The 25,315-nt window shown below is 45.7% G+C and overlaps 1 protein-coding gene across 1 annotated transcript; it reads right to left on the minus strand.

Moving 5' to 3' along the window:
* Positions 1-5,147: 5,147 nt before the first annotated feature.
* On the minus strand, positions 5,148-24,815 carry SLC25A20 (solute carrier family 25 member 20). Its single transcript, XM_011375385.2, has 9 exons — positions 24,503-24,815; positions 22,176-22,268; positions 18,824-18,951; positions 16,074-16,164; positions 8,260-8,377; positions 7,482-7,554; positions 7,012-7,121; positions 6,396-6,520; positions 5,148-5,981 (listed from the first exon to the last, which is right to left on the minus strand). Exons 1-9 carry the CDS (start codon positions 24,605-24,607, stop codon positions 5,919-5,921), a joined length of 906 nt encoding a protein of 301 aa, XP_011373687.1. The 5' UTR covers positions 24,608-24,815; the 3' UTR covers positions 5,148-5,918.
* Positions 24,816-25,315: the final 500 nt, after the last annotated feature.

The following is a 25,315-nucleotide window of genomic DNA, read 5'->3' on the forward strand; positions in this document are numbered from 1 at the left end:
CACAGTCCAGAACCAGACGCAGCATCACACATTACCTCCTCAGTGTGTTTCTGGCTGCGGTGGAGAGCAAGAGGACCCACTTTAGGGGGTGACATCAAGTTGACTTTGAGGCCTGGGCAGGATCCGACCACAGGAAGATCTGGAGGAAAGCCGTCCTAGCATAGTGGACCGTGAGAGTCAGGATCACCCTGGCCGCTGGTTGGAATGGTGGAATGACCGTAAGACCCTCAGAAGTCTGGCAGGAGGTCTGTAAGATGTCAAACGGTGACGGCCTTGTAGATAGTAGGAGTTCCAATGATACAGTAATTTGAGAGCCACAGACAGAGAAAGAAGCCTGGGAGAGCTCCCAAGGCCAAGCGTGCACTCTGGGAAAAGGGAATAAGGCCCACAGCAGGAATGACCTCTGTGCCCGTTCTTCCTCCTGAGCACTTCCACCAGATTCCCAGGACTGGATCTGCACACACCTCTCCGCACACCTTACCCTGGGGCCTCGACCAGCACTGCTTGATGATATTGAGCAGATCACAAGGCACTGCTGTCTTTTGCCCCTCCGGAGGGGGCATAGGCAAACTGAAGGGGCCAGTCTATTTCTCAAGTTATCCCCTTCACTCACACCAGACTGGAAGGGAATAGAAAAAGGTGGAGACCTTCCTAGGATGTCCATGCCACAGCCTAGGCACTGACCAAAGGCCCAGTGAACATAAGACAGAGTCCTCCTCCTTGCCGGGCCCCATCAGAAAGTGACTCACTATAGACTTGGGAACTGAAAGGCATTTGGGATGGTTAAGCTCCGCCTGGTAATTAACCAGTATTAATTAAAATCCTCACTAGGACCTTTCATATTGGCTTGGCACACACCCAGGAGCTCGGTGCTTCTGGGAACTGAGTTTCTGGGAGAAGGAGCACCTGATCCCCTCTGGTGCAGAAGCCATCCAAGCTCTAGGCCAGGCAGGCCCGTGTCTCTGAATAGCAGTCCCCTTGGTCAAGATCCTTGAAGCCCGGAAGGAGTCTTGGATCATCAGCCTCGTGAGAGGAGGGATAGTGTTCAACTTTTTCCTTGCTGAGTCCTTACTGTACCCTCTTGGAGAAGGTTTACTGAATAAATGAATGATAAATTTCCACACAGCAAGCAGAGCCAATTAAACTGCTCTTCTGGCCTCACCATCTCAGAATTAGGATCCTTTACTTCAAAGCTATGCTTCTGATCTCAAAATACAAAGACTTCACTAAGGATAGGCAGGGAGGGGCTGGAGGGGCTGGAGGGGCTGGAGGGGCATGGTTCCTCAGCTCTTCTCTGCTTTTGGGTAGACTGACCCTTCTAAGTATTCCAGGAGTCAGCCTGGACCCAGGAAACCTGGGTGTGACCCCCACTGCACCAACACACCTGGGGATCTGATCCATTTTAAACAATCCTATAATCAACCCTTTGGAAAGGCAAATTCACAACTCCACCCCTGAGTGTGCCCGTTTGTCAGGTTTTTTGTTTTAAAAGGGAACAGGCATCTGTATAGTTAGGGCTCCGACCTCAATTATAAAACAGGGTAGAGGGAGGTTACTCCAGGCCTGACGACAGAGCTGAGTGTGGGTGGGTTCTCCCAGTTGCTCCAAACAACCTTCATCAACCTCTGCCAAAAGCAGGCTGGTCTGCCTGGCTTGTTCTCAGAAGCTCCACAGCTTGGTCATCCAGCCAGCCATCAAACGTGGCATTCAAAGGCATCCTTTGACCAAAGGGAATGGGGCTCCTTACCTGTCTCCACAGACTAGCCTCAGAGTAAGAGTAGACAGACAGCCTCCAGGCCAAACTTTGCTTCCTTCCCCTAACACCTGGTCCCCAGAGCAGGGATCCATCTCTCCTACTTCTGGGAAACCCTTCAGTGGGAAGTAGAGTCTCAAAGGCCTTCATGAATGCCCAGTTGAGCTGGTAATAGAAGAAGGCCCTGGAGTAAGAGAATACCAGGGGCCCGAGCCCCATATCATCTACATTTACCTTCCTAAGGCTGCCTTCATTCAAGCCTGTCCAGCTGCACCACTGGGGGTTACCATGACAACCAAACCTACAGGCAGCCAGGAACTGAGAAATAGCTGTAAGTGATGGTGGAGTAGAGACCTCCAAAAGCAAGAGAAATATAGGGACCATAATAGAGAAGAGGAGGCCCCATAGCCCTGATAGGAGCTCAGCTCCAACCAGTCCTACTCACTACCTAGCAGGAACTCAACGTCTTGTTCAGACTGCCACACCACCAACCACAGGCAGACGTGGACAAAATGGCGCCAATTCTCAGAGATGTTTACAACTATGGATGCAGAATAACACAGGTGGGACACATGTTTAGCCTGACAGCAGTGGATTTGGTGAAAATGATCATGGGTAGGGTGTCAAACTGCTATTTCCAATGAAACTGTGGATTTCATGTACTCTTGATTGGGGTTTTATTTAAAAAGGTTTTTTTCTCCTCTTTTCGGGAAGAAGAGATGCCCAAACTCTCCCAGACTCCTCTGGAGGCCTGCTCTTGGCCCAAACCCCTCAGTTTACATACCTTCCACCCTCTGGTGTCCCCTTCTCTGCCCAAAGGGGCCACTTCTATAAGCCACTTCAGTCCTGCATTTGTCGCATGAGATCTGTTGGTTACCTGACCACGTCTGCAAGCCAGACCCTCTGGTTTAGTCCTCTCAGATCATTTAGAATCCAGCACCATCAGTTTCTATTTTGTTTTAGAGCTGTTCACAAGCCTCTAGTGTGCAGAAGGGATTAGGACGGTGGGCTATGTTTCCTCTGCCTTCTTCAATGTCCATGATGCCTCCAGCACGAGGCGAGGAAGTCTGGTCTGTTTTAACAATGTCCTTGCTCCGGGGAGCAATCAATTCCTGGGCCACCTATTTCTATACCTGTGAGCCACCCCTCTCCCCAGGACACATGTTTAGTCAGACAGCAGTGGGTCTGGTGACACTTTCTGTGTCCCAGGAAAGTGTCAGTCTCTGCAATGGACCTAGAGTCTGCCTCTGAGACACCTCAGGGCAAGGGTAGAATGTGGGAAGCACTGGACAGCCTGGCTGGAGAGTCACAGGCCTACATGCTGACCAGAGCAGAGGAAGCAGAAAGGGAGCCCTCTGGGAGCACCTGGCCCCTGGGGGCCTTGCCAATGCCTGTTGGGACTCTATGTGCCACCCCTGGCCTGATTCACAGGCCAGTTGCCTGAGCTTTGACCCTGTGGCACACACAGGCCTCTTGGAGCTTGGGTCAAGCAGTCCCAGGACAGCCTCTGGTAGACTCTGAACAAGTCTTTCTTCAGGCCTGTGGACACCCAGACACTACTCTGTTATTCCCACTCTATTGTCAACTTGCCAATGATCTTGGCATATCAGTTTACCCTGTCTGAGCCTTGGCTTCCGCATCTGAACGCAGGGGTAAAAATCCCTACCCATTAAACAATGAGTTACATGGGGATAAAGAGATAAGAATGAACCCCTAAAAAGGCTAGAAGGGATATAGTGGGTTCCAGCCTCAAAAAAAAAAAAAAAAAAAAATCCTGAGGGGAAAGAACTGTGGGTAGAGATGGTATGTAAGGACAGCGGCTATGGTGCTACTACTGCTTCTAATAGGCTGCTGTTCCAACAACGTGCCCTCTGTCCTTCACCTTTGACCCAGTTATACTCTGCTTTGTGCCTGGGTGAGGCTGTCATCACCCGCTGGTTGTTTTAACGATTACTCTCTAGATTCTACTTACGCTGTATGTGACAGTCAGAGAAATTGCTGGGGAGGGCCCCAATCTCTCCCCCACATTTACCCCTAACAGGGAGAGAAGAGATATATCAGGAACAGGTGGCATTTCAAAGTGCATCATAAAAAGGAAGTGCCAGCCAGGAGGGAGTTACTCACCATCTGCTCTGCTGCCTTCACAAATATGTCTCCAGGGGCTTTCCTATTGGACTTAGAGTCTCTTGAACACCCAAAGGAGTAAAAGAATCTACCACCCCTAACATCAAGGAACCAAAACATCGTGTTTTAAAATAGAAGTTGTTTCAAAGGGCAAATTACCCAGAAGCACAGACTGTAAAAGTGATCCTGAGCCAAGGGAATGACTGGCATTTCACTGGAATGCAAATGAACTCCCAGGGGCTTCAAGCAAAGGCCGAGGTTTCAGGACTGTCTCAAAAACTGGGTAGTGCTGATAAAAAGCTTCAGGAGACACATATGCAGCTATCTCCAAAGCAAAGAGATTAAACAGAGACATCCCGCAGCATGAGAGGTGCAGGCGTTAACAGTGAATTAATCATCCCAGGCACAGGGCACACAATTTTCATCTCTAAAAAATATTGTCTTTTGACTTGACCATAATTCTTATCTGGTTACCCAGAAGTATATTCTCAGGAATAAAGCCTCCTTCCTTCAACCCCCCAATCTTCAGCTTTCAGCTAGGTTGGCCACACCCATTCCCGGATGTGTGTGGGTCCCTGCCCCACTCACCCATTTATATACAGTGGTGGCTCTAAAGCAAAGTCCAAGGGTCTCTAAGTAGCTGCAGCAATGCGGGAAGTGCCAGTGCAACAGTAACTATGACTGCCAGATGGGACACTGCCAGAGAAGCCCAGCTCTAGGAGCCTCACCCTCCACCAGACAAGGACTAGCTTGTGACCCTCCAACTCCCTCACCTCCTTGGGCAGCCACCCGAGCTTCACCACCTGGGCATCACCCTCAGACTGATGAGTAAAGCCGGGCTGGTGTCATCATATCACACGGCAACCCAAAGCCCATATGAAAACTCGGAAGTGCTTTTGGCCTTTTAGGACAACCGACTCTCCATCTGTTCGCTCAGACACCTATGTGACTCAGAGCAAAGAGGCTGAGGAACGACTGAATGAGCTGCAGGCTGGGCCCGTGGGGCCTGCGTGCCAGGTTTGCACTGAGGGCTGTAGGAACAGTTACCAATCAAGTCACCCCACGCCATCCAACCTGACTGTTCCTCAAGCAGCTGGGGTTGGAGCAATGGGGAAGGCTGGATTGGCCAAAACCTTTCCCTCTTTCTCTTGCTGGAGCCCCTGCCTGAAGCAATCAGGTAAGGATGCTGGATCCCTGACAGCTTCTACCAAGGCCATGGGTTGCCTGCGAAAATGACCCAGAATCAAAAGAAAGAAATCTCACACAATGCAAAAATTAAAAACAGTATTTATTGTTTCCTGTTAAAACAGGGGGCTCCCATGAGAAACGAGTGTGCAAAAAGAGCCTTCCTATACCCTGGACTTTCTCACTGATCCCAGCAGGCTGGGACTCTTGATTTAAAACTCTCCTCACTGTGTGGGAAGAAAAGTTTTTCATCTTCTTCTGGGAAATTAGGCTACTTTAGTTTCAATTTTGATTATTTGCATGCCTGAAAAATAAAGTCAAGCCATTATCAGGCTCCCTGCCCCTGCACACTTACTCAGTCCACTTGACAGATAAACGTGGGCCTCAAGTCCCCATGTGCAGGCCAGGATAGGATGGTACCCTGGAAATCTGGTGCATTTTTCTAGCTAGGGATCAAAAATGACCCCAGCTCCTGGCGGCTGGCTGAAGCTGTGCATAGTACCTCCAGTGGCAGGCTGAGATTTTCTCTTTCGAGGTGAGTATTTTGGGTATGACAGGGCTAGTAGTCAACCAATAGATAGTACTCTGGCCACAGGTGGTATCTGGTCTAGAAGCTACATAATACATCTCTAAATGTATTATCTCCTCTTGAGATCCCTTAAATTGACAAAAGTGAATTCAAGTTTCCCAATGGCACACCAGGTTCTATCAGGTAGAGGATGTCATTAAGGCAAATGGTCTCAACAAGTCCATGCACAGAGCTCTGATCTCACATCCCCCTTCCCTCACCCTTCAGGACATCTGCCTACTGCTCCTCTTCGGTGACAGCATCCAGAGCCTTGAGCAGCCTTCAGCCTCACAAGTTGGGGGTGGCCCAATTAAGGAACTTCATGGCAACTTCAAAGCCAAGGAAACAGGCCTGAGAAGGGGTTGGAAGAAGAGAAAAGCCAGCAGGAGCTGTGACTATTTACAGAGACCACGGCATGTGCTTGGCTGGCCCTGTCAGGACTAGAACCCCTCCCTAACCTCGCTCCCACTCCAGGTCTGGGAATCAAACTGTGTTCTCTCATTCCCGAGGGAGGAAGATGCATGTCCCACAACTGCCCGCTTCTGACAACCAGGTCAGGAAATCAAAGCCCCTCACCTCAGAGAATGGCAAAGGCAAAGCTTTCTGACAGTTTCGGGAAAGGGAGCAAATTAGGAGGCTCTGGCTGAGGGTGGGGTTCTGGGAGAACCGAGCCCCCAATCCAATCCCAGGAGCAAGCAAAAGTCAGCCCATGAACACCCAGCTCTGAACCCCGAAGGGAAAGCACAGCCCCAGCCAGCCACTCACCGCGTTGGCCGGGAAGGCTCGGATCATCACCGCGTTGAATCCCTTGTACAAGGATGTGATCCCTTCGTCCCTGATCAGCTCCCTCAGCACGTCCCTGAAACCGTTAGGATATTTCCCAGGAGGTGCTGTGGGCAGAACCCAACTGTTAAGGCTTCAGGAAGCTTCCTGACCTGACCATATGAAGACACGTATGAGGACAATCTTATAGTCAAGTCTTCCTGCAAGGTCACAGCACCAGAAGAGGACACACTGCAGGTCATCTGGGAACCTGTCCACAGACAACACAGTTCACCTTGGGACAAACAGACACAAATATCTGGATTACAGGTGCCGATTGAGTAGAAAAGGGAAATGAACAATGAAAGGGTCCTTCTGCTCATGTGGGGGAAGGAGAGTTGATTTGACTCCTTATCTCACTTATTTTGTATTTAGGACGACATGAAAATGAGTCTAGAGTTCCTAGAACACAAACGACCGCCCTGGAGATGCTGGGCAGACAGATGCTGGGTGTGTTGTGGAGAGCGAGTATCCCTCAGGCCTTAAGAGCTCTGCACCCCAGGGGCGGCCAGTTCCGGGACCTGCTCCACCCTCACCCACCCCAGTACCCTCCACTAACCAGTCTGGAAGCGGGACTTCAGCACATCTGGAGGAATTGCCACAGCCCAATTGAAGATCCCTGCGACGCCCCCAGCCACCAGGATCCGAGGCACGCTGAGCTCATTGACACTGCAGAACACCAGCCACAGTCACACAAAGGCTGTGAGAGCTGTGTTCACATTATCCCTCCTGCGGCAAGCAGGGCAGTTACAAGGGAGAGACACTGACTGAAGGGAGGAGGTCCGAGGCCAGGGCTCCTGTGACATGGCAGCCACCATGCCTTGGAGGAGGTTTCATGCCCTTGTCTCAAATGCTTGCTCCACTGGATGAGGCACAGAGCAAGAGGCGTCAGCTGGGCCTCAGCGGCAAAAAGGGGAAAGGGGACGTGGAGGCAGAAGCAAGTCCCACCCCTGCCTCCACACCCATGTACAGGAAAGGGCGACCTCCCCGTGACTGAGCAAAGTGACTTCTAAGTTCTGTTCTGCTCACCTCTTTCCCTCTGGAGTTAAGATATTTTTCAGCCACTCATATGTCATGAAATACATCCCACTGGCTGGAACATCTGTTAGTGGCAAGAAAGAGGTAAATTAAATGATATAAAATCCTCACCGATTTTTTTCAATTTAGCATAGCCGAGCCTGGCATCGGGTCCTTTGGGGTGTCCTGAGAAGTCCCTCAGCAGCACCTCCCATTTTCAACAACTACATTGCAGTGACCAGGTGCTGCTCGGGCACAAGCGCTGGGGTGAGCATATACACGTGACATCCTTCCATCTTCCAAGTCCCCTCTGAGTTGTCCCCACTAACATGCTCACTCCAAGCAGTTATAACCACACCGGCCTTCCTCCAGGCTGCCATCTCAGGACAAGGGTGGGGCCACCTTTGCCTCACCTACTGCCACCCAGCAGGACATGCCTCTTGAACCAGGGAGAGCCCCACTGTTCCTAAGTCACTCTTTCTTCCCACTTATCCCTCCGGCCACAGTTTCTACCTACTTGCCACTTTCTTCCAACTACCACTGTCATGACTTCCACCTTTGAGAGCCAGCCTGCCGGAAGGATGGAAGGGCTCCCCATCTTCATTTATATTCATGCTGGCCAGAGGAGAGACTGCCTAAAATCAGGACACACAGTGCCAGCCTCATCAGAGCTGTGGTCTGCGTGGTACCAAGGCTAATCTGGCAATCTGGGCAAGGACGTCTGTGGCAAATCCACGTCAGGTGACCCCTCCCCCCAAGGTGATGTCGGGTAGAGAGTCTCAAAGTTTACCTCGCATAAGGGTTAGCACAGTCCCCTTGTAGATGCCTCGGATCCCAGACTCCTGGTACAGCTTCTTTGCACAGTCCAAGGTACCAGTGTACTTGTTTTCTCCTGAAGAAGCCTGAATCTGAGAGGGAAGAAGAGTCATCAAGTCAGCAAGGGCGTCAAAGTCAACAGACACAGCAGGTTACAGAAGATTACAAAGTGAGCATGGAAGTGGTCATTACACATTAGACAAATGAAAGACGTGACTGTCAAATAGAGAGTTGTCTGGAATGTTCAGTATTGGTGGAAGTCACTATGAAATAAGGCTGGGTGAAAATATCACAAAATATATACAAATTGACTAGAAAAAAATCAATAGAGGAGTTGGATAAAAAGTTGAGAAACTCTTGCAAGTACAAGAGCATTCCCAATAAAGTGAGTTGGGAGGTCTAGAATGAAGAAGACAAATAATTCAGTCCTTCACTACTCTACTTCAATAAATACCTATAGAGCACCAACTCCATGCCAAGCCCTAACTGATCATGAAGCTTGGTTAAGAAAAGGGGAACTGGCGATTGCATTTAGAACTTCTAAGTGTCTGAACAGAGGTCCTGTGCAGAGCCAGGGGAGGGCCAAGGAGAGGCCCCCATCCCAGCCTCAGTGCTTCAGGGCCTAAAAGCCAAGAGCCTAAGGGCAGGCAGGGATAATGTGAAGGAATCTGAGAGAAAAACAGCCCTGTGCAAGATCCATAGCAAGTACAGAACCAAGAGGAATCAGAACACATGGAGCATCAACCAAAGAGTAATTAAAGCTGGAAAGACATTCAGCTTTAAAGTTCCAAGGAGAGACACTTATATAATAAATATATAAGCCAAATAATTTCTTACATACCAGCACTAACCAGTTGAAAAATTATAGACGAGAACCCCATTCAAAATAGCAATAGAATACATGTGCATCAAGCAACAGGATTTACATATATCAAACTCAAAAACATCTCCAAGGGACATCAAAGAGGTGAATAAAGAGACTCATATGCTGGTTAGGAAAAACTTCTAATCAGAAAGACATCAATTTTTCTAAAAATAATAAATTTAAGAAAGTGTCAATAGTGTATCAATGGCTTTTTTTTTTTTTTGGTATAACTTTCTCAAATGATCCAGGCACATGTGAACCTGGTATGTCTGAGGAACGGCAGGGAGGCCCATGTGACCAGAGGATGCTGAAGCTGACTCACGGTCCTCTGGGGAACCAAAGAGGATTGGCATAGAACTGACATATTAACACTATTCTCACTGTTATGTACAGTGCAGGCTATAAGCAAGGACACCAGTGAGGAGGACCTCACCGTGGTCCTGGCCGGTGATGAACATGACCTGGAGCAATGTGGCTACAGCTGAGGTGCTGAGAAGGGATGGACAGAGGATACGCTGAAAGTCAACTTAACTGTTCAACAGATGGGATATATACAGTGAGAAAAAGAGAGGAACCTAGGAGGGCTCCTGGGTTTTACAACTAGAAGTTGTACAACTAGAAGAATGGTGTTGCCACCAACTGAGCTGCTACAGGTTGTAGGTCAAGCGAGTATTGGGGAAACCAGCTCAGTTTTGCACACGGTGACTTGGAGGTGCCTATGAGCATCCACATGGAAGTGTTGGATAAATGAGTCTGGCATTCAGGAAAGGTCTGATAAGGTTGGAGATAAAACTGGAGAATCATCAGTATAAAGATGGTGTCTAAGTCGTGTGACAAGAAGAAATCCTCAAGGAAATGAATGTTACAGGACTGAGTCCTGTACACATGAACATTGAAAGATCAAGATGATGATGAATCTAAAAAAGAGACAGAGAAGCAGCCAAGTGGGTAGGAGGACAATCGAGACAGAAGCCATAAGACAGCTCCTCAAAGAAGAGGAGGGGATCAGCTGAGTCCGATTCTATTGATGGATCAAAAAGGAGAGGATCAAGAAATGAACACTGGAATTAGCATAAAGGTCACTGGTGACCTTCACAAAAGTACTTCTGTTGGAGCTGTGAGGCAAAAGCCAGGCCGGAGTGGGTTTAACAATTAGAAAAGAGGAACTAAAGACAACAACTAGAGAAAAAAAAAAAAACTTTTCACAAGTTTTGTTGTAAGAGGGGACAAAGGCATGAAACACAGAAACTGAAGTGGGAAGCAGAACAGAGAGATTTATATTTTAAGGTGGCAATACAAGCATTTTTATGCTTTTGTTGCTGATGAATGAGAACAATCCAGTGCAGAGCAAAAACTGACGTTGAAGAAAGAATTGTTGAACCGAGTCTGTGGATGGGCAAGACCAGATGGGATCCAGTACACAAATGGAAGGTGGGGTCGAGCAGAAGCGGGGCCACTCTTGTAGTAAACAAGCTGGGCAGCCACATGTGTGGCAGCAGGTGCCAGTGGTGGGTAGAGGTGGTGGAGGGTGTCTGGTAAAGTTCTCTTCTAGTGGTTTCAGTTTTCTCAGTGAAGAAGGAAGCTGGGTCATTCACTGAGGATAGGGGTTTGTGAAGAGAGGAGAGGTACGAAGCAGTCACCTAGCAGATTGGAGGAGTATAGGACAAGAGTATGGATAGGGACTGTCGCATCTAGGAGCAGAAAAGGACTTTAGGCATAAAGGATAAGGAAGAATCCATGAGAGAAGAGTCTATTGGACAAGGCTACTGAAAACAAACTTTCCTTAGTCAAAATCAATATACAGACTTCCTCTAGGAAGTATTTTCCCCTATCGCTCCTGCTAAGTACAACAAAAACCCTAGAAGTTATTTTTTAAACAAACGTAGGAAGACTCTGAAAGTTTGGAAAGCAGGCAGACTGGTGAGTGACCTTGGGACTCGAGGAACGACATGGTGGTGATTTTCCAGGACTTTCTTTTTGATCTGTCTCAGACTTGGAACTGAAGAAACTAGCAATCCAGGAATGCCAAGGGCACAGACAGAAAAGAAGAACCAACAACAGCCTGCAATCTCTCGACAAAAGACCAGGAAAGGGACAGCCTAGAAAGACAGAAAACCTTTAGACATTAAACATTCTACTAAGTCACACATCATGGCAAAAACTGTGGCCCTGCCATCTCCACACCAGCAAAGACCAATGGGCAGCCTAGACTTCCACCCTGGCAGGGCTGCCACAGGTACCTAACATGTGCCAGGGTGGAGTCAGAGAAGGCCAAGTATGGAAATAGGACTTTCATCCCTAACATCAAGGAACCAGCACCCTCCCGTCCTGTGGTGTCAGTGGAGACACTGAACTCCCATACCCACCCAGCAGTAAAAAGAAGTGCCCTGCCCTCAGGTGTCAACAGAGGCCAAATGTGGAACCCAGACTTCTACCTCCACCTGGCAGTAAGGAGACAGCGTCTTTCCCTTTCCTGCTGGAATGGTGTCAGAGAAAACCAGCTATAACAGACAGTTAAATAAGAGCTAGAGTCTTAACATAATATGCAACTATCCAAGTTTCAGTTGAAAATCACTCATCATACCCCAAACCAGGAAGTTCTCAAACTGAAAGAAAAAAGACAAGCAGTGGATGCCAACTCCAGGATGACAAGAGACGTTAGAGTTATCTGACAAAGATTTTAAAGCAGTCATGGTAAAAATCCTTCAAAATACAATTATAAATATGCCTGAAACAGAAAAAATAAAAAGCTGCAGTGAAGAAATAAAGTCTTAGTACAGAAACAGAAGATATAAGAGACAAACGAAAATCTTAGAATTGAAAAATACAAGCAAAATGAAAAGCTCAGTGGATAGCTCCCTCAACAGCAGAATAGAGGAAAGACAGAAAAAAAATCAGTGAACTAGAATATAGAGCAGTGGAAAACACCCCATCTGAACAATAGAAAGGAAACAAACTGAAGTGAATTGAACAGAACTTCAAGGACCTCTGAGACTATAACAAAATAACAAATATTTGTGTCTTTAGAGTTTCAGGAAGAAATTGGAAAAGAAGGAAGGACTGAAAAAGTACTCAAAGAATTGTTGAAAACTTCCCAAATTTGGCAAAATATAAACATAAAAATTCAAGAAGCTGAGTGAACACTAAACAGAATAAACCCAAATAAATCCATGTCAAGACATCATAAATAAGCTTCCGATAAAACATATAATGTTAGATATAGGGTTGAATATAATGTTAAGGCAGAGAAGTTATATTTATTATCTGTAATTTCAAATACTAGCCAAAAGCTGAATAGATTTTAACAACATTCCGAGAATGCTCTTATTCTGATAAGTTTCTTCTCCTCTTCTTCCTCCTCCTCCTTCTCCTTCTCTCTTTTAATTTTTGAAAAAATAATTTAAATAACAGATTTGGAATCTAGTGAAAGCCTCCTCTCTGGTAGGTGGTAGTATTTAAGGTTCAAATGAGCTAGGGCACCAGCTGGTGCTGTGTAAAAGTCTCAAGTGACCAAAGGCACAAGTTGGCTGGCCAAACACTATATCCTCCGAGCCAGGGGCTGGTGCTATGGCAGGTGGCAATTGCCGACAGGGATTCATCGTTTTGGTCGATGAATGGCAGGAAGTTCCCTCAGTTGACAGGGGGTAGAAATGGGTCGTCCAAATTAAAGAATATTAGAAAATAAATCTCAACTATCCCTTTCAGCCAGTGACTTTTTTTCTTATTTGTAAAATAAATTATAATGAATCACACCTATAATACCTTTATTTATATCCAGTGTCTACTCAGCAGCCTTTATCTGTATTCATATTAAACATAATTACTGTTGGGCATTTGAACTTTGTTTTTCTTTAATAGAAATTAATGCTGTTATTAAACCTCTTTGGGAATGGAAATGAAATTTAAGTTCTAAATAAATGTAAAGACATACCATATCCATGGATTGGAAAACTCAAAATAATAAGTGTCAATTCTGCCCAAATTGACCTCTAGGTTTAACATAAGTCTTATCAAAATCTCAGCAAGATTTTTCTCAATTTTCTAAATTATCCTAAAATTAACGTGGAAATACTAAGGAATTAAGTAGCTAGAACACTTTTTTAAAAAATAATAAAGTAGGAGAGATCAGTCTACTCAATTTCAACTTATTTTATGGCTATACTAATCAAGACTGTGTGGTATTAGTGGAAGGATAAACATATACATCAACGGAAGAACATAGAGAACCCAGAAATAGACTCACAAATATGCTCAATTGATTTTTAACAAAGGTGCAAACACAATTCAGTGGGAGAAAGATAAGTCTTTTCAACAAACAATACTGGTGCGATTGGACATCCATAAGCACATAAGCAAAAAAAAAAAAAAAAAAAAAAAGACTCTAATTTAATTCTTATATATTATGCAAAAATTAACCCATAATGGGATCACATACTTAAATGTAAAACAAAAAACTATAAATAGAATTTTTAGAAAAAAAATAGGAGAAAATCTTCAGGATCTGAGTTCTTAGACCCAATCACCCTAAGTACCCAAAGCCCGATTCATAACAAAAAATTAATAAACTGAACTTCATCAAAATTAAAAATATTTGCTCCAAAGACTCTATTAAGGGAATGAAAAGACAAACTACAGACTGGAAGAATAATATTTGCAAACCACATATCTAACAAAGCACTAGTATTTATTATAAAGGACTCTCAAAACTCAACAAGAGAAAAAAATAAATAATTCAATTAGAAAATGGGCAAAAGACAAAAACAGACATTGCATCAAACAGCATATCCAGATAGCAAATAAGCACATGAAAATAACTGCAATATCTTCAGCTATAAGGGAAATGCAAATTAAAAGAAGCTATCTCTATATACCTATTAGAATAGCTAAAATTAAAAACAGAAAAAACACCAAATGTTGGTGAGGATGTAGAGAAACTGGATCCATCACACACTGCTGGTGGGCATGTGAAATGATACAGCTACTCTGGAAAACAGTTTGGTAGTTTCTTTAAAAACTAAATATGTAATTACCATATGACTCAGCAATCGTACTCCTGGGCATTTATCCCAGAGAAATGAAGATTTGGGTTTTTTTAGGAAAATCTCTGTACATGAATGTTTATAGCATCTTTATTCATAATAGCCCCAAACTGGAAACAACCCAGATGTCCTTCAATAAATTCAAGTTAAACATATTGTGGTGCATCCACACCATGAACTACTTAAAAGGAATGAACTATTCATGCAACGATATGAATGAATCTCCAGAAAATTATGTTGAGTTTAAAAAGCCTATCTGAAAAGTTTACATACTGTATGAATTTATTTATATGACATTCTTAAAACATCAAAATTATAGATATGGAGTGCAGATCGATGGTTGCTAGGGTAGTTAAGGACTGGAGGGGGAAGAGGGAAGTGGATGTGGCTATGAAAGGGCATCCTTGGCGTCTTGGAAATAGTCTGTGTTTTCACTTTACCAATGTCAATAGCCTGGCTGTGATACTGTACTGTAGTTTGATAAGATGTTACCATTTTAGGAAAACTAGGTAAACATGGGATCTCTCTGTATTCTTTCTTTCTTTTTTCCTTTATATTATTTCTGACAACTGCATGTGAATCTATAATTCTCTCAAAATTAAAAGTTTAACTTAAAAAAATACACAAAAGTTGAATAACAAATGTAAACCAGGAAAAAGACTTGGTGCATGCAAGTAATTAATTACTTTAATATGTCCGAAGCTTTTGTAAATCAATTTAGAAAAAAAATGAGCAAAGAGTACAAATAGACACTGCACAAAGAAAAAATACAAGCAATTAATATTCATCAAAATAGCCTCACCAACAATTAAAAGCATGAAAAATTAAAACAATGCAAAATTTTCACCTATCGGACTGGCAGAAGTTGTAAATTAGATGCTGCAGAGTCTGGTGAAGTGGGTGCTCTTAGATACTAATGACAGGATTAGAAAGTGACAGGCTTTTATAGGAGGGCTATTTGGTAACTAACGTGCAATAAAGACCTTAAAAAGTATATCCCTTTAAACATACTAACTCCAACTCTAGACATTTATCCTAAGAAAATAATCAGGTATATGTACAAAATTTTATTCACAAAGACCTTCGCTATGGCATATAATTTGTCATACCCCTAAACAAGAGATGTAATGAAATAAGATGTAGAAAATTATGCTTAAGAAAAAGTCACTCAAAAAATATTATATCAAGTGAAGAAAGTTATAAAATTATTGCAGTAGGTGATCCCAATTTTATTCCAAAACATAACATTTCTTAACATACATGTTTACCAAAAAGACTAGAAGAATTCACACACAAGCATAACAGTGGTTACCTCAGTGGGGTGGTATCATGGGAAATAAATACATCTTTTTCTTTGTGCTTCTCTCCATTATCTAAATTTTCTAGCAAGAATTATGTGTTAAATTACTTCAGCCATTTGAAGTAAAAAGCGGTAACATTTATTTTTTAAAAAGAGTCCATGCGCTAAGGTAGGCGGCCAGCTCACTCGGCCTGGAACAGGCCAGGCACATTAAGATCACTGTGCCTTAGGGCAACTGGTGGAGACAGAAGATGCTGGCTAGAGCAGCCTCCCTTCCACCTCCGATGAGACATGACTTACCTCTCAGAGGTCCTGAAGTAGATGTGGCTATAAAAGGGTGGATATGTCTGGATTGACAAATGTGCAGGTCTGACATTTGGGTTGGTCTGTTATACTGTCCTGGTTCTTGACTCTACTACGATTGCTTCCATATTCCTGAAAACCTTGAAATTGTTTTGCACACCTGACCTGAAGCCTTTATAAAGGGTGAAAGGACATAAACATCCATGCGAAATTGTATACTGAATGAAAAGAGCTAGCCCCACCCCCCACATCACATCCTCCACCCCAGATCACAACCCTACCTGTAACAAGCACTTGATCCGTTCCCCAGGGGTCATGATTCCAGTGGTGAATACGCCAGACAACATCCCAGCTGCAAACAGTTGGGGGTAGCTGTATTGAACACAAAAACAGAGGTAAGCACGTATGACTACCCACGCAGGACAGAGGCAACCCCAGCAGAGGATGACTTTGTAAAAAAAAAAAAAAGCATTTTGGGCAGAAGCATACCACAAATAAATCATATTTCGCGCAAAAGCCAAGTGCCAGGTATATTCTGATGTCAAACTTCTCAGGGCAGGGGTCTCAGTGTCAAGAGCCGCACGAGGCCCACCTGCACACCCAGGTGCTGTCACCCACGGGAGGGGCTTTATAGTGAGACATGGCTTCCTCCCCTGGGCCTGCCATGCGGTTATGGATAAGTTTCCAGGCCTCTCTGAGCCTTTATTCCCTACCTGTAAAATTCAGGGTTGTTATGGAAAAAAGCTACTAAGCCAGGATCTGGATCTCTGTCAAAAGCAGGTTCTCTCCAACCTCACCTCCTCTGGATCATCAAGGGCCACAGAACATTTTAAGCCAAGATTCAAGCAGGACAGCATCAAGGCCAGGGGGAACAGCTGTGGCCACCTCCACTGGCTGAGGGCAGGCAGGCCAGTTGTAAAGAATGTGCTATAAGATGCTAAGAAAGGGCCAAATAGGAATGGTACTCAGACAGGCATGATGGTTCTGTGGGTCTCTGTGCAGGGAATGATCCCCCAGAGGCCAGAGATATGGGTCCTTACCCTAGCCCCCACAGACTGAGCCACACTGAGTATCTGGCGGAGTCTGAGGTTCCTAGCATCTATAGCCCGCAGCAGTCTGTGCCACCGTTGGCATCGCCTTTTCTTTCTGGGATTAGCAATACCAGGATGATCTAGAGGCAATGGAGCACAAAGCTACAATCTGCATTTACCAGAGTCCCCACAATTAAGCAAATGTTGCTGAAAAACTTCACTTGGAAGCCTCTCCTGACCCCAAGCCTCTGCCAGTTGAGCCTTGAGGCTGGTCCCACCCAACAAGGAGCCCAAGACCTGGAAAATAGATGTCAAATCGGGGTAGGGAGACGTCCACTCAGGGTCCTTCCCTCTAGGCGGGGTGCCAGCCTCAATGGTCCAGTTTTGTCCATGCACTCGCCCCAGACAGGGCTCATATATCTACATCAGGCATGCAAGCCCAGCACACAGGCTGACTAGTGAACAGTCAAGAGACTTGCTTTCATTCATGGTCTCCTTCACAGCTCCAGTTCACACTGCTGTCACAAAGAAGAGACTCTCTCAGCAAACAAACTTCCCCCAATATAAAACCAACATGCTCCATTCTTCTCAGGATGTCCAGACCCCAGGCCGAGTATATCTCCATCTCCTGGGACTGAGGACTTTCCTGTGAATGGGGTCTCTGTGTGTACACAGGATACCATGTAGATACACTCTCTGACTGCCTGGCCCATTCTGCCACTCCCTACCCCACCCCAGGGAAGCATCTATGAGTGCTGGTTCTTCCTTGGCTGCCATCCCAAAGCCCTGATACTACTCCTTTCCATACTATCCCCAAACACCACTGAAGGGATGGGAAACACGGCAGGGCTGATATTCAGGATTCTAAACATGGCAGGATTATGGTGGTGGGGTCCTGAGCATCTCAACCTTTGCTCAAGCAGGAAGAGTGTTTCTGAGTGCTGATGTGATCGTACGGGCAACACATCCCACAGGCCAAAGTACTAGCAGTGACTCCACTGGGGGTTCTGGTGCATAGCTTTGGTATACCTGTGAGCTGGCACATGAGCTAAAGGACCAGATGCTCAGAGAGGACATGTGTCCATGGGACATTTGGATCACCAACTGTCAAACACAGCTTCAAAGGACCCTACACACACCCACCTTTGGGACCATCTGTGTCTGTTCATAGAAGCTGGGCACATTCAGAGGGTCATAGGAGTCCAGAAATAGAGTGTCGCATTACAAGCATCTCTGTGTACATCCTAGACCCTTGCTCAGCCTGCTGTAGCCTGAAGTAGTGACAGAAAACAACTGCGTGGCACCCTGGGCTTCCTCGCCTGAGTTCCCGGATCTCAAGCCTGACCAGCCTATGTGTGTCCTGTGCTGCCTGCAGCCCCGCTCAGGAGTTGTCACCTTACACAGCTCAGACAGAGTACCCTGACATCACATGTTTCTACTCAGAGTTCCCCTGCATCCCAAGAAGTCTGTTTTCATTTACTATTTTGTCGATTCTGAGCTATAATTCTGACTCATCTGCCTCTTCATACCCAAATCCAACTTCTTAAAGTTTATAAAACTTTAAGGAAATACACTAATTTATTTCACTTTAACAGAGAAACCAATATCTGAAATAATTATCATCACATTATAAAGTAAAACAAAGTGAGAGCCTCCTTTTTCCCAACCAGGTAATGGAAAACAAGGCTGCTGCTGTCACTACTGCAGCACCAGGTACGGCTCTCAGCACGTGACACACATTTTATCATTCAGACCTCCCAACCCCCTGCAGGGCTGGTATTACTGATGTCTCCATAAGCAATACCGGTAGCCTCACAGAAAAAAGTTACGAAAGCCTGGTAAGGGGAGGGGGGAGGAGGGAGCTTTTTCCCTTTTGGTTCACAAGGCAAAAGAAACTCGAGTAGCTCCCTCATGTGGAGCTCCCAGGTGCCAGCCTCCGGGCCCAGGAGGACGGCCACCCGGCAGGCAGCATCGAATGCTCCAGGCCTGTAAGTACTCACCTGAGCACATCTTCTGGGTGTTTCTGTTGCAGTTTCTTCCCCAAACCAAACCCAAAGAAGCACACAGCGAACATGGGGGTGACCCCAATGATGGGGGCAGCCATGCCCCGATATAGCCCCGTGATGCCCTGTAAGGAATCACAGAAGCAGATGCTTTACACCACCAACTTTTACACCGCTGAAAAAGAGAAGCAGTGTGTCCACTCCCCTGAGGCTTCCTTCCTTCAACTCTGCCAAGCAAGGAGGGCTGTGAAAAGGTAGAAACCCTCTCCTCAACATTTATCAGAAATTGTCCTCTTACATACTGCTGAAGATAATGGAAAACAGCTTCCATTCTGGAAGAAAATCTGGAAGAGAATTGCGCAGCACAATTCTCTGTCTAGAAATTTATTCTAAGAAAATACTCAGAGATATTTTTTAAAATGACATCACGCATTTATCAGGTACACAATTTTGGAATCCAAATACATGATAAATGAAACAAATTATGGTAACTCAGTAGATGGACTATCGCACAGTCATAAAATCCCAATGTAACATGAAAAGACACTACTAAGTGAAAACAAAAAAGGAGGCTACAAAACAGGATGTACAATGTGACCTGGCTTCCTTGGGGCGAGATTACAGGTGATTAAGAAATTTATGTATTTTCCAAGTATTAAGACATGGGATTTTTATTGTTAAAAACAATAGTAAGACTGCACATCAATTTTCACGAGTACATTTGGGTAATGAGAGCAATTATGTACTAGCAGTAAGTAGACAGTAAGACAAAGAGATATCCCAATCAAACAAGGTTAGTAAACCAAGGGAGAGGAAAGTCTGGGACCCAGGAGAGCAAAAGTTCATCCCAAGAAAGACGAAAGGGATTTCCAGGACGGTATAGGGTGCCGTGGGTCTGGGAAGAAGCCAGTCTACATGGGAGTACGAGGAGGGAGTGTCGCAGTAGGCAGATAGACAGATAGGAGCAGGAGGATGAGAAACCCACAAGGGCACAGATGTGGTCGCCATGAGCCCTGATAAGCCCTTAAAGGAGCCCAAAGCCCACAACATCCTGACTCGGAGACACAGTGGTCTTTCCACAAAGACACATGCACAGGTCAGGCCCCGTCCACCTTTGGCCTAATTCTTCTCTCATTATACAGCTATTATAATAAATTAGCATTGCAGTTAACGCTGTACCCATCATGCATCTGATGCCATGACAGTTCCGAAAAACCCAAATATGGCAAGAAAAGGGGTGTTTTCCATACCGCTTTCTTTTTATGAAGAGACCACCCCAGATCATGAATAGTCCACCCCTTAATTAGATCAATAGATAAAACCCCAAAACCCACAATAAGGCAGGGCAGCTCCCTCTGAGCTTGCTCGCTCTCCAGTCTGAGAGTGTACTTTTGCTTTTAAGAGTGTATTTTTGCTTCCAATAAATTTGAGCTATTGCTTTATCGCCTTTACTGTCCGTCTGTGAATTCTTTCTCGTGACATTGATATGAACCTGGTCACTTGTCCCGTGACAGGCAGGCTCTAGGAGGCATGTTTCCAAGAAAAACAAAGCAAAATAACACACATTGGAAGAACAGATCATTACTGTTTAGGCAGTGTGGGAAACCAAACAGAAAGGTATTCCACAGAGCATTTAGAGTACAGGGTGACAGAGGAAGTGATTCAAAGAAACATAAGCAATGAAGATTGGCATAATTATTAACCTAACCTCAAGAGAAACAAAAAGTTGCCCAAGAAATGAATGCACATCACAGTACATTAGTTATCAGGAAGAAACATATATGATATGGTAATCATAAAAACAGTGAATTGGATTAAATCACAAGGTGTGATAAAATTATATGGGCAGAGCAGAAAGAGGGGATAGGTTATGTAAGAGTTAAAATCCTTTACCATGAATAGAAAGCTAAAACATCTAAAGATGTATAAAATATAGTAGTGAATGTATACTGTGTAGCTCCTTAGAAACAGCATGAACAACTGAAAGCTGGAAGTAGTTGTCCTGGAGAATGGAGGGGGATCAATTTGTTACCTTGTTACAAGCCTTTCTGTAACAAGTTTATATCACTTTAATACAAAATAAGGAATAATTTAAAAAACAAACACAAAAAATGTGAGAGTCGCTCCTTACAGAGTGGGGCAGCACACCGGGACGGTCCAGACCCAGCCCAAAGAACCGGCCTCGTGCATGCCTTGGGCATTCACAACCAAGCCACTTTCTGGAATTCTACTTGTCAGCTCTCCTGGACGGTGCAAAGGTCAAACATTGCTATAGGCTATAAGCAGACTCCCCAAAAACAAAGTGCAGAGGCAGCCAACAGGACAAAGTAAATAAGGCAGAGAAGGTTCTGAGGAGGATCTACAAGGGAAAAAGTCCTTCTGAAGCTTCCCCAATGGCTCGCCACCTGGTTGAGAAGAAGGCTCATGTCCTAAGGGGCCAAGTCCATGCCTCCTGACAACTCTTTTAGCCCTCCTTCCAGGGTGCTGGCCCACCCAGGTCCATGCAGCACAATCAAGATCTCTGTGTGGCAGCTCCAGAGAGCAGACAGCTAAGACTGGCACAGTAAAAACCAGGGACACCCAAAAATATGGACTAAGGAAGCCTAGACGACTCTGCAGGGAGTTGGATTTACACAAGCCATTCTCACCAGGCCCCCAGCACCCAGCACACTGCCCAGCTGCTAAATAAGTACTCCATGTATTTAAGAAAGACTGTATATTTAATAGTGTTTATTCACAAGACCTATATTTTAGGAAGCAAAGGAAGAAAAAAAGTTCTCAGTAGAGTTTTTTACACCTGTGCTAATGAAGTGAGTAATGTCACTAGAAATTAAAACTTTTTAAAAATCCCATGTTTTCACTCTAAGAAATGTATGAAAATTATTCTGTGATCCAGTAACTTCAAACCAATTTAGTGTCCTTGTCTAGGAGTCTGAAGACTCTGCGGGCCTCTCTCACTGTTTCTCAGATGGCTGTCTTTTCCTTCAGACTTTTGTGAACTTCTGCCACCGATTTCTGTCAAACTGATTAATCCAGATTTGCATTTTCTTCCATTTTGAGTCTCCAATTATTCATTAATCCCCTGTGGTCTAAATTCTTGCCTTCCAAAAGAGAGAATCATTTTACTAGCTTCAGTCATCTGTAGAAAACAGTAGCTGGAACTAGCAAAGACTCCAGAGTAATCATAATAGGAGGGCACAGGGTGGTGGCACAGCGAGTGAGCCGCCGCTGTGGGCCAGACCTCCAACAAAACTACACACAGCCACCCTGCCCCCTTCAGGGAGTAACAAACCAACCTGTGAACGTGTTCCTCTGAGTCAGAGGAATGCCCAGCACCGGGATACCATACCTCTCTAAAAAGAGTCTTTCGGAAACAGTCAAAGGTCCCAGAATACATGGGAGGCTGGCCAGGCAAACTCGGGGGCTGCGTCTGCAGTCGGACCTGAAATCAGAAGTTAAGATACAGTCATCTCCCAGAATCCAAATTGCCTGTCAGTAACAGTGGCCCAACTGTCTGCCAAAACTCTGAACAGAAAAAGCTGCACTGTATACATGTCTTCAGCATTCACTTAAGCTGTTGGATTCGGACTTCTCTTTCCTCCAATTTATTCAAACCCTGTACTCAACAATCATTAGCAACATGCTTTGAGAGACGCTGCCTCTGATATCCTCATCCGCTTACTTTCACCATTTGTTTCTTATCTAATGGATCTCACGTGACCCAGTGGGAGAGGTAGTCTCAGTTCACAGATAAGACTAGGTTTAGTGAGTTCCAATGACGTGCCAGTAACCAGCCAATGCAAAGCTTAGCTCTAGCCACTACCGGACTCCCATCTGTGGTGGCATGTTGGTGATCAGGTAAGGTTCGACAAAGGCATTTTGCAGTGAGGCAGATTTAATCTGCTTTTCTTGGTCCTCAACCTTCTTGCCCTTTTGGTGTAGCCAATGCTTCAAACTGTCTCTCTCTTTAAATCTCCCTTCTTAGTATTTCCTCCTTTGTCTTCTTTGCTACTCCAGGCATTCTCCAAGGCTTTGCACCCTACTCATCTGGTCCACTATTCCTTTCAGAAAACTCACAGTCTAGCTCGATAAACTTAAAATAAATAAATAAATGAAATAAAAAAGAAAAAGAAAAAGAAACCTGAGTCTAGGGCTTCAGCTGCTGCTCAGTGATGACGACCATTGGGCCATCTCTAGACTTTCTCTCCCCACCTTCATGGCTACATTTCCAACTTTCTGGAGAAGCTTTCCCTACTCAAATCACCTCCAGAATCTCACCCTCCTGATGAATGTCCCATTTGTGCCAGAGCCACATAACCACTCTCTTTCTCAGGATTTGAAACCTTAGCATCACTTCTGACCTCTTCCTGTTGTTCTTCTTTGTCACACGAGTACCCAGTCTGTTGGAGTAGTCCCTCAAGAAGCTTCCAGAATCCTAAGTTCTTCCTCTCTGTGTCTGAGTTTTCTCCTAGGCCAAATCCTCACCCATCCTTACCCTGTGTGGTGATTGTCAATTATGTCCACTGATTCTTTGACACTCTTCCCCTTCAAAAGGTAAATGCTAATCCTCCTTCCCTTGAATGTGGGTCAGACTCAACGACTCACTTCGATTGAATAGAATGTGGTGGTATTGATGCTATGTGACTTTCTCGAGGCGATGAAAAGGTAAGCTTCTGCCTGTCTGCATCTCAGGTTATTCGTTTTGGGGGAAGGCAACCACCACGTCGTAAGGACACTCAAGCAGCGTGGAGAGGCCATGTGCCAAAGTCTATATTCTAATAGACCCCTACACAGGCTTCCTACTCTGTGACATGTCTGCTCCCCAAAGGCCCATCCTGGCCATGATCTGTCAACTTCCTCCAAGCGTGTGTCCAGAAATTAGGTTAGAAAACAGGGATGAAGATTTGAATGCTAAGTCACAGGGCATGGACTTTAGCCTCCAGCAAAACCTGGCTGAAAGTGCTGCATAGGGAAGCGTTGAGAGGAAGCCCAGGGAACAAGCCCCCAGGAGTCTCCTCTTTCCAGTTGTCTCAGTTTGACCACAGTTTCCTTACCTGGGAGCTGTGAGGACAGGCCTAGTCCTGGGCAAAGTAGGTCACTGGCTTTCCTTGGCAGAGGCTGAGTCACTGAGGACATCATCATTTCGCACTGGGGGCCACTCAGTCTAACACAGGGTGACAGACTGAAGATGGCCAAGACCCTCGTGGACAGTGAAAGGTGAAAAGGAGATGGTAATGGGGCACTCTGGTCCCAGAGGAATGCGCCAAAAGACATCTCTAGAATAACCGTGCCTCTGTCTTTAGCTCTCTTCCTGAGATGGGCTTTACAGGTGACCTCTTTCGATCTTGCTTATAATGTTAGGGTTTGCTGAAATCAGAACTTTGGGGAGGCGCTTCTTTCTCATTCCTAAAGAAGTGGCGCAAGGTCAGGAGAGGCTACGGGACAGAGAACTTTAAATCAGAGCCCTTGATGGGCGGTTAGTCGGCTTGCTCTGCGAGATCCAGCTCTCTGCAGGAGAGGAACAGCTTCCCGCGAACTCCAAAAAGGGCGAAAGGGATATTCTCTAAACTTCTCACGGAAGCTCCCACGGGCCCCCTTTATATCCCCGGCCGCACCTCGCTGGAGACCTTGCTTTCCATGCCCCGCCCAGGCCTCCTCCCTCCACCTTCCTCGCACCTTGACGGTGTCCAGCGGGTGCCCCACGAACACCAGGCACATGCCGCCAAAGCCGCCGGCCAGTAGGTTCTTGATCGGGCTGATGGGCTTCGCCTCGTCTGCCATGGTCCGTCTGCTGGTCAGTGTGTCGGTACGTTCCCCGCCGCCTAGCTTCACTGCCCCAGTAGCAGTGCCGGCACTGCCGACCTTTCACCCACATTCAGGGAGGCGGGGCAGGAGCCCGAGGCAAGTCGGAAGGAGGGCCTAGACTGCCCGGCCTGGCTTCCGCCGACGGAGAGTGTGGCGGGGAATCTGCTTCCGGCCGCGGTCCCGCCCCCCCCGTGGGCGTGGCTTGAGGGAGTGGGGCGGGCCGTGACGCTGTCTGAGGGTATTTGGTAGTACCCGCGGGTGGGCTTAATTCCTCACCCAAGTCTCTTCTCTGGGCTACCGTTGCTCCACTCAACAGAAGTCAATTGTGCTCTGCTATGTATCAGGCGCCCTTCCAGATGCCGGAAGCACGGCTGGTAGCACAGCGCATGGGTCCCTGTCCTTATGGAGTTTACAGACCATAACAAAAATAAATAAGTGACAAAAATACTAGTGTGTCACGTGAGAAAAATAAACCCAGAAAGAGGATTAGAGAATCAGGGGGCAGAGTAATTTGCAATTTTAATTAGGTGAGTAAGGGAGAGTTTCACTGAGGTGTTTGCATTCAAGAACTGAGAAGGTGAGAGAATGAGTCCTGATCCCACAGATACGGGGTGGAAGTTGAGGAACCTTAAGGGCAGAGAACAAGAAAATGCAAAAGCCCTGTGATTGTCTATGCCTGGCCTG

Source organism: Pteropus vampyrus, unplaced genomic scaffold (genome assembly GCF_000151845.1).
Source record: "Pteropus vampyrus isolate Shadow unplaced genomic scaffold, Pvam_2.0 Scaffold271, whole genome shotgun sequence".
NCBI classification, from domain to species: Eukaryota; Metazoa; Chordata; class Mammalia; order Chiroptera; family Pteropodidae; genus Pteropus; species Pteropus vampyrus.

Coding starts and splice junctions, on each gene's coding strand:
- SLC25A20 (XM_011375385.2), bottom strand. CDS start 24,607: ATGGCAGACGAGGCGAAGCCCATCAGCCCGATCAAGAACCTACTGGCC. Junction 22,269..24,502: donor ACCCGCTGGACACCGTCAAG/GTGCGAGGAAGG, acceptor TTCTGATTTCAG/GTCCGACTGCAGACGCAGCC. Junction 8,378..16,073: donor GGATCAAGTGCTTGTTACAG/GTAGGGTTGTGA, acceptor CTTCCCTCTCAG/ATTCAGGCTTCTTCAGGAGA.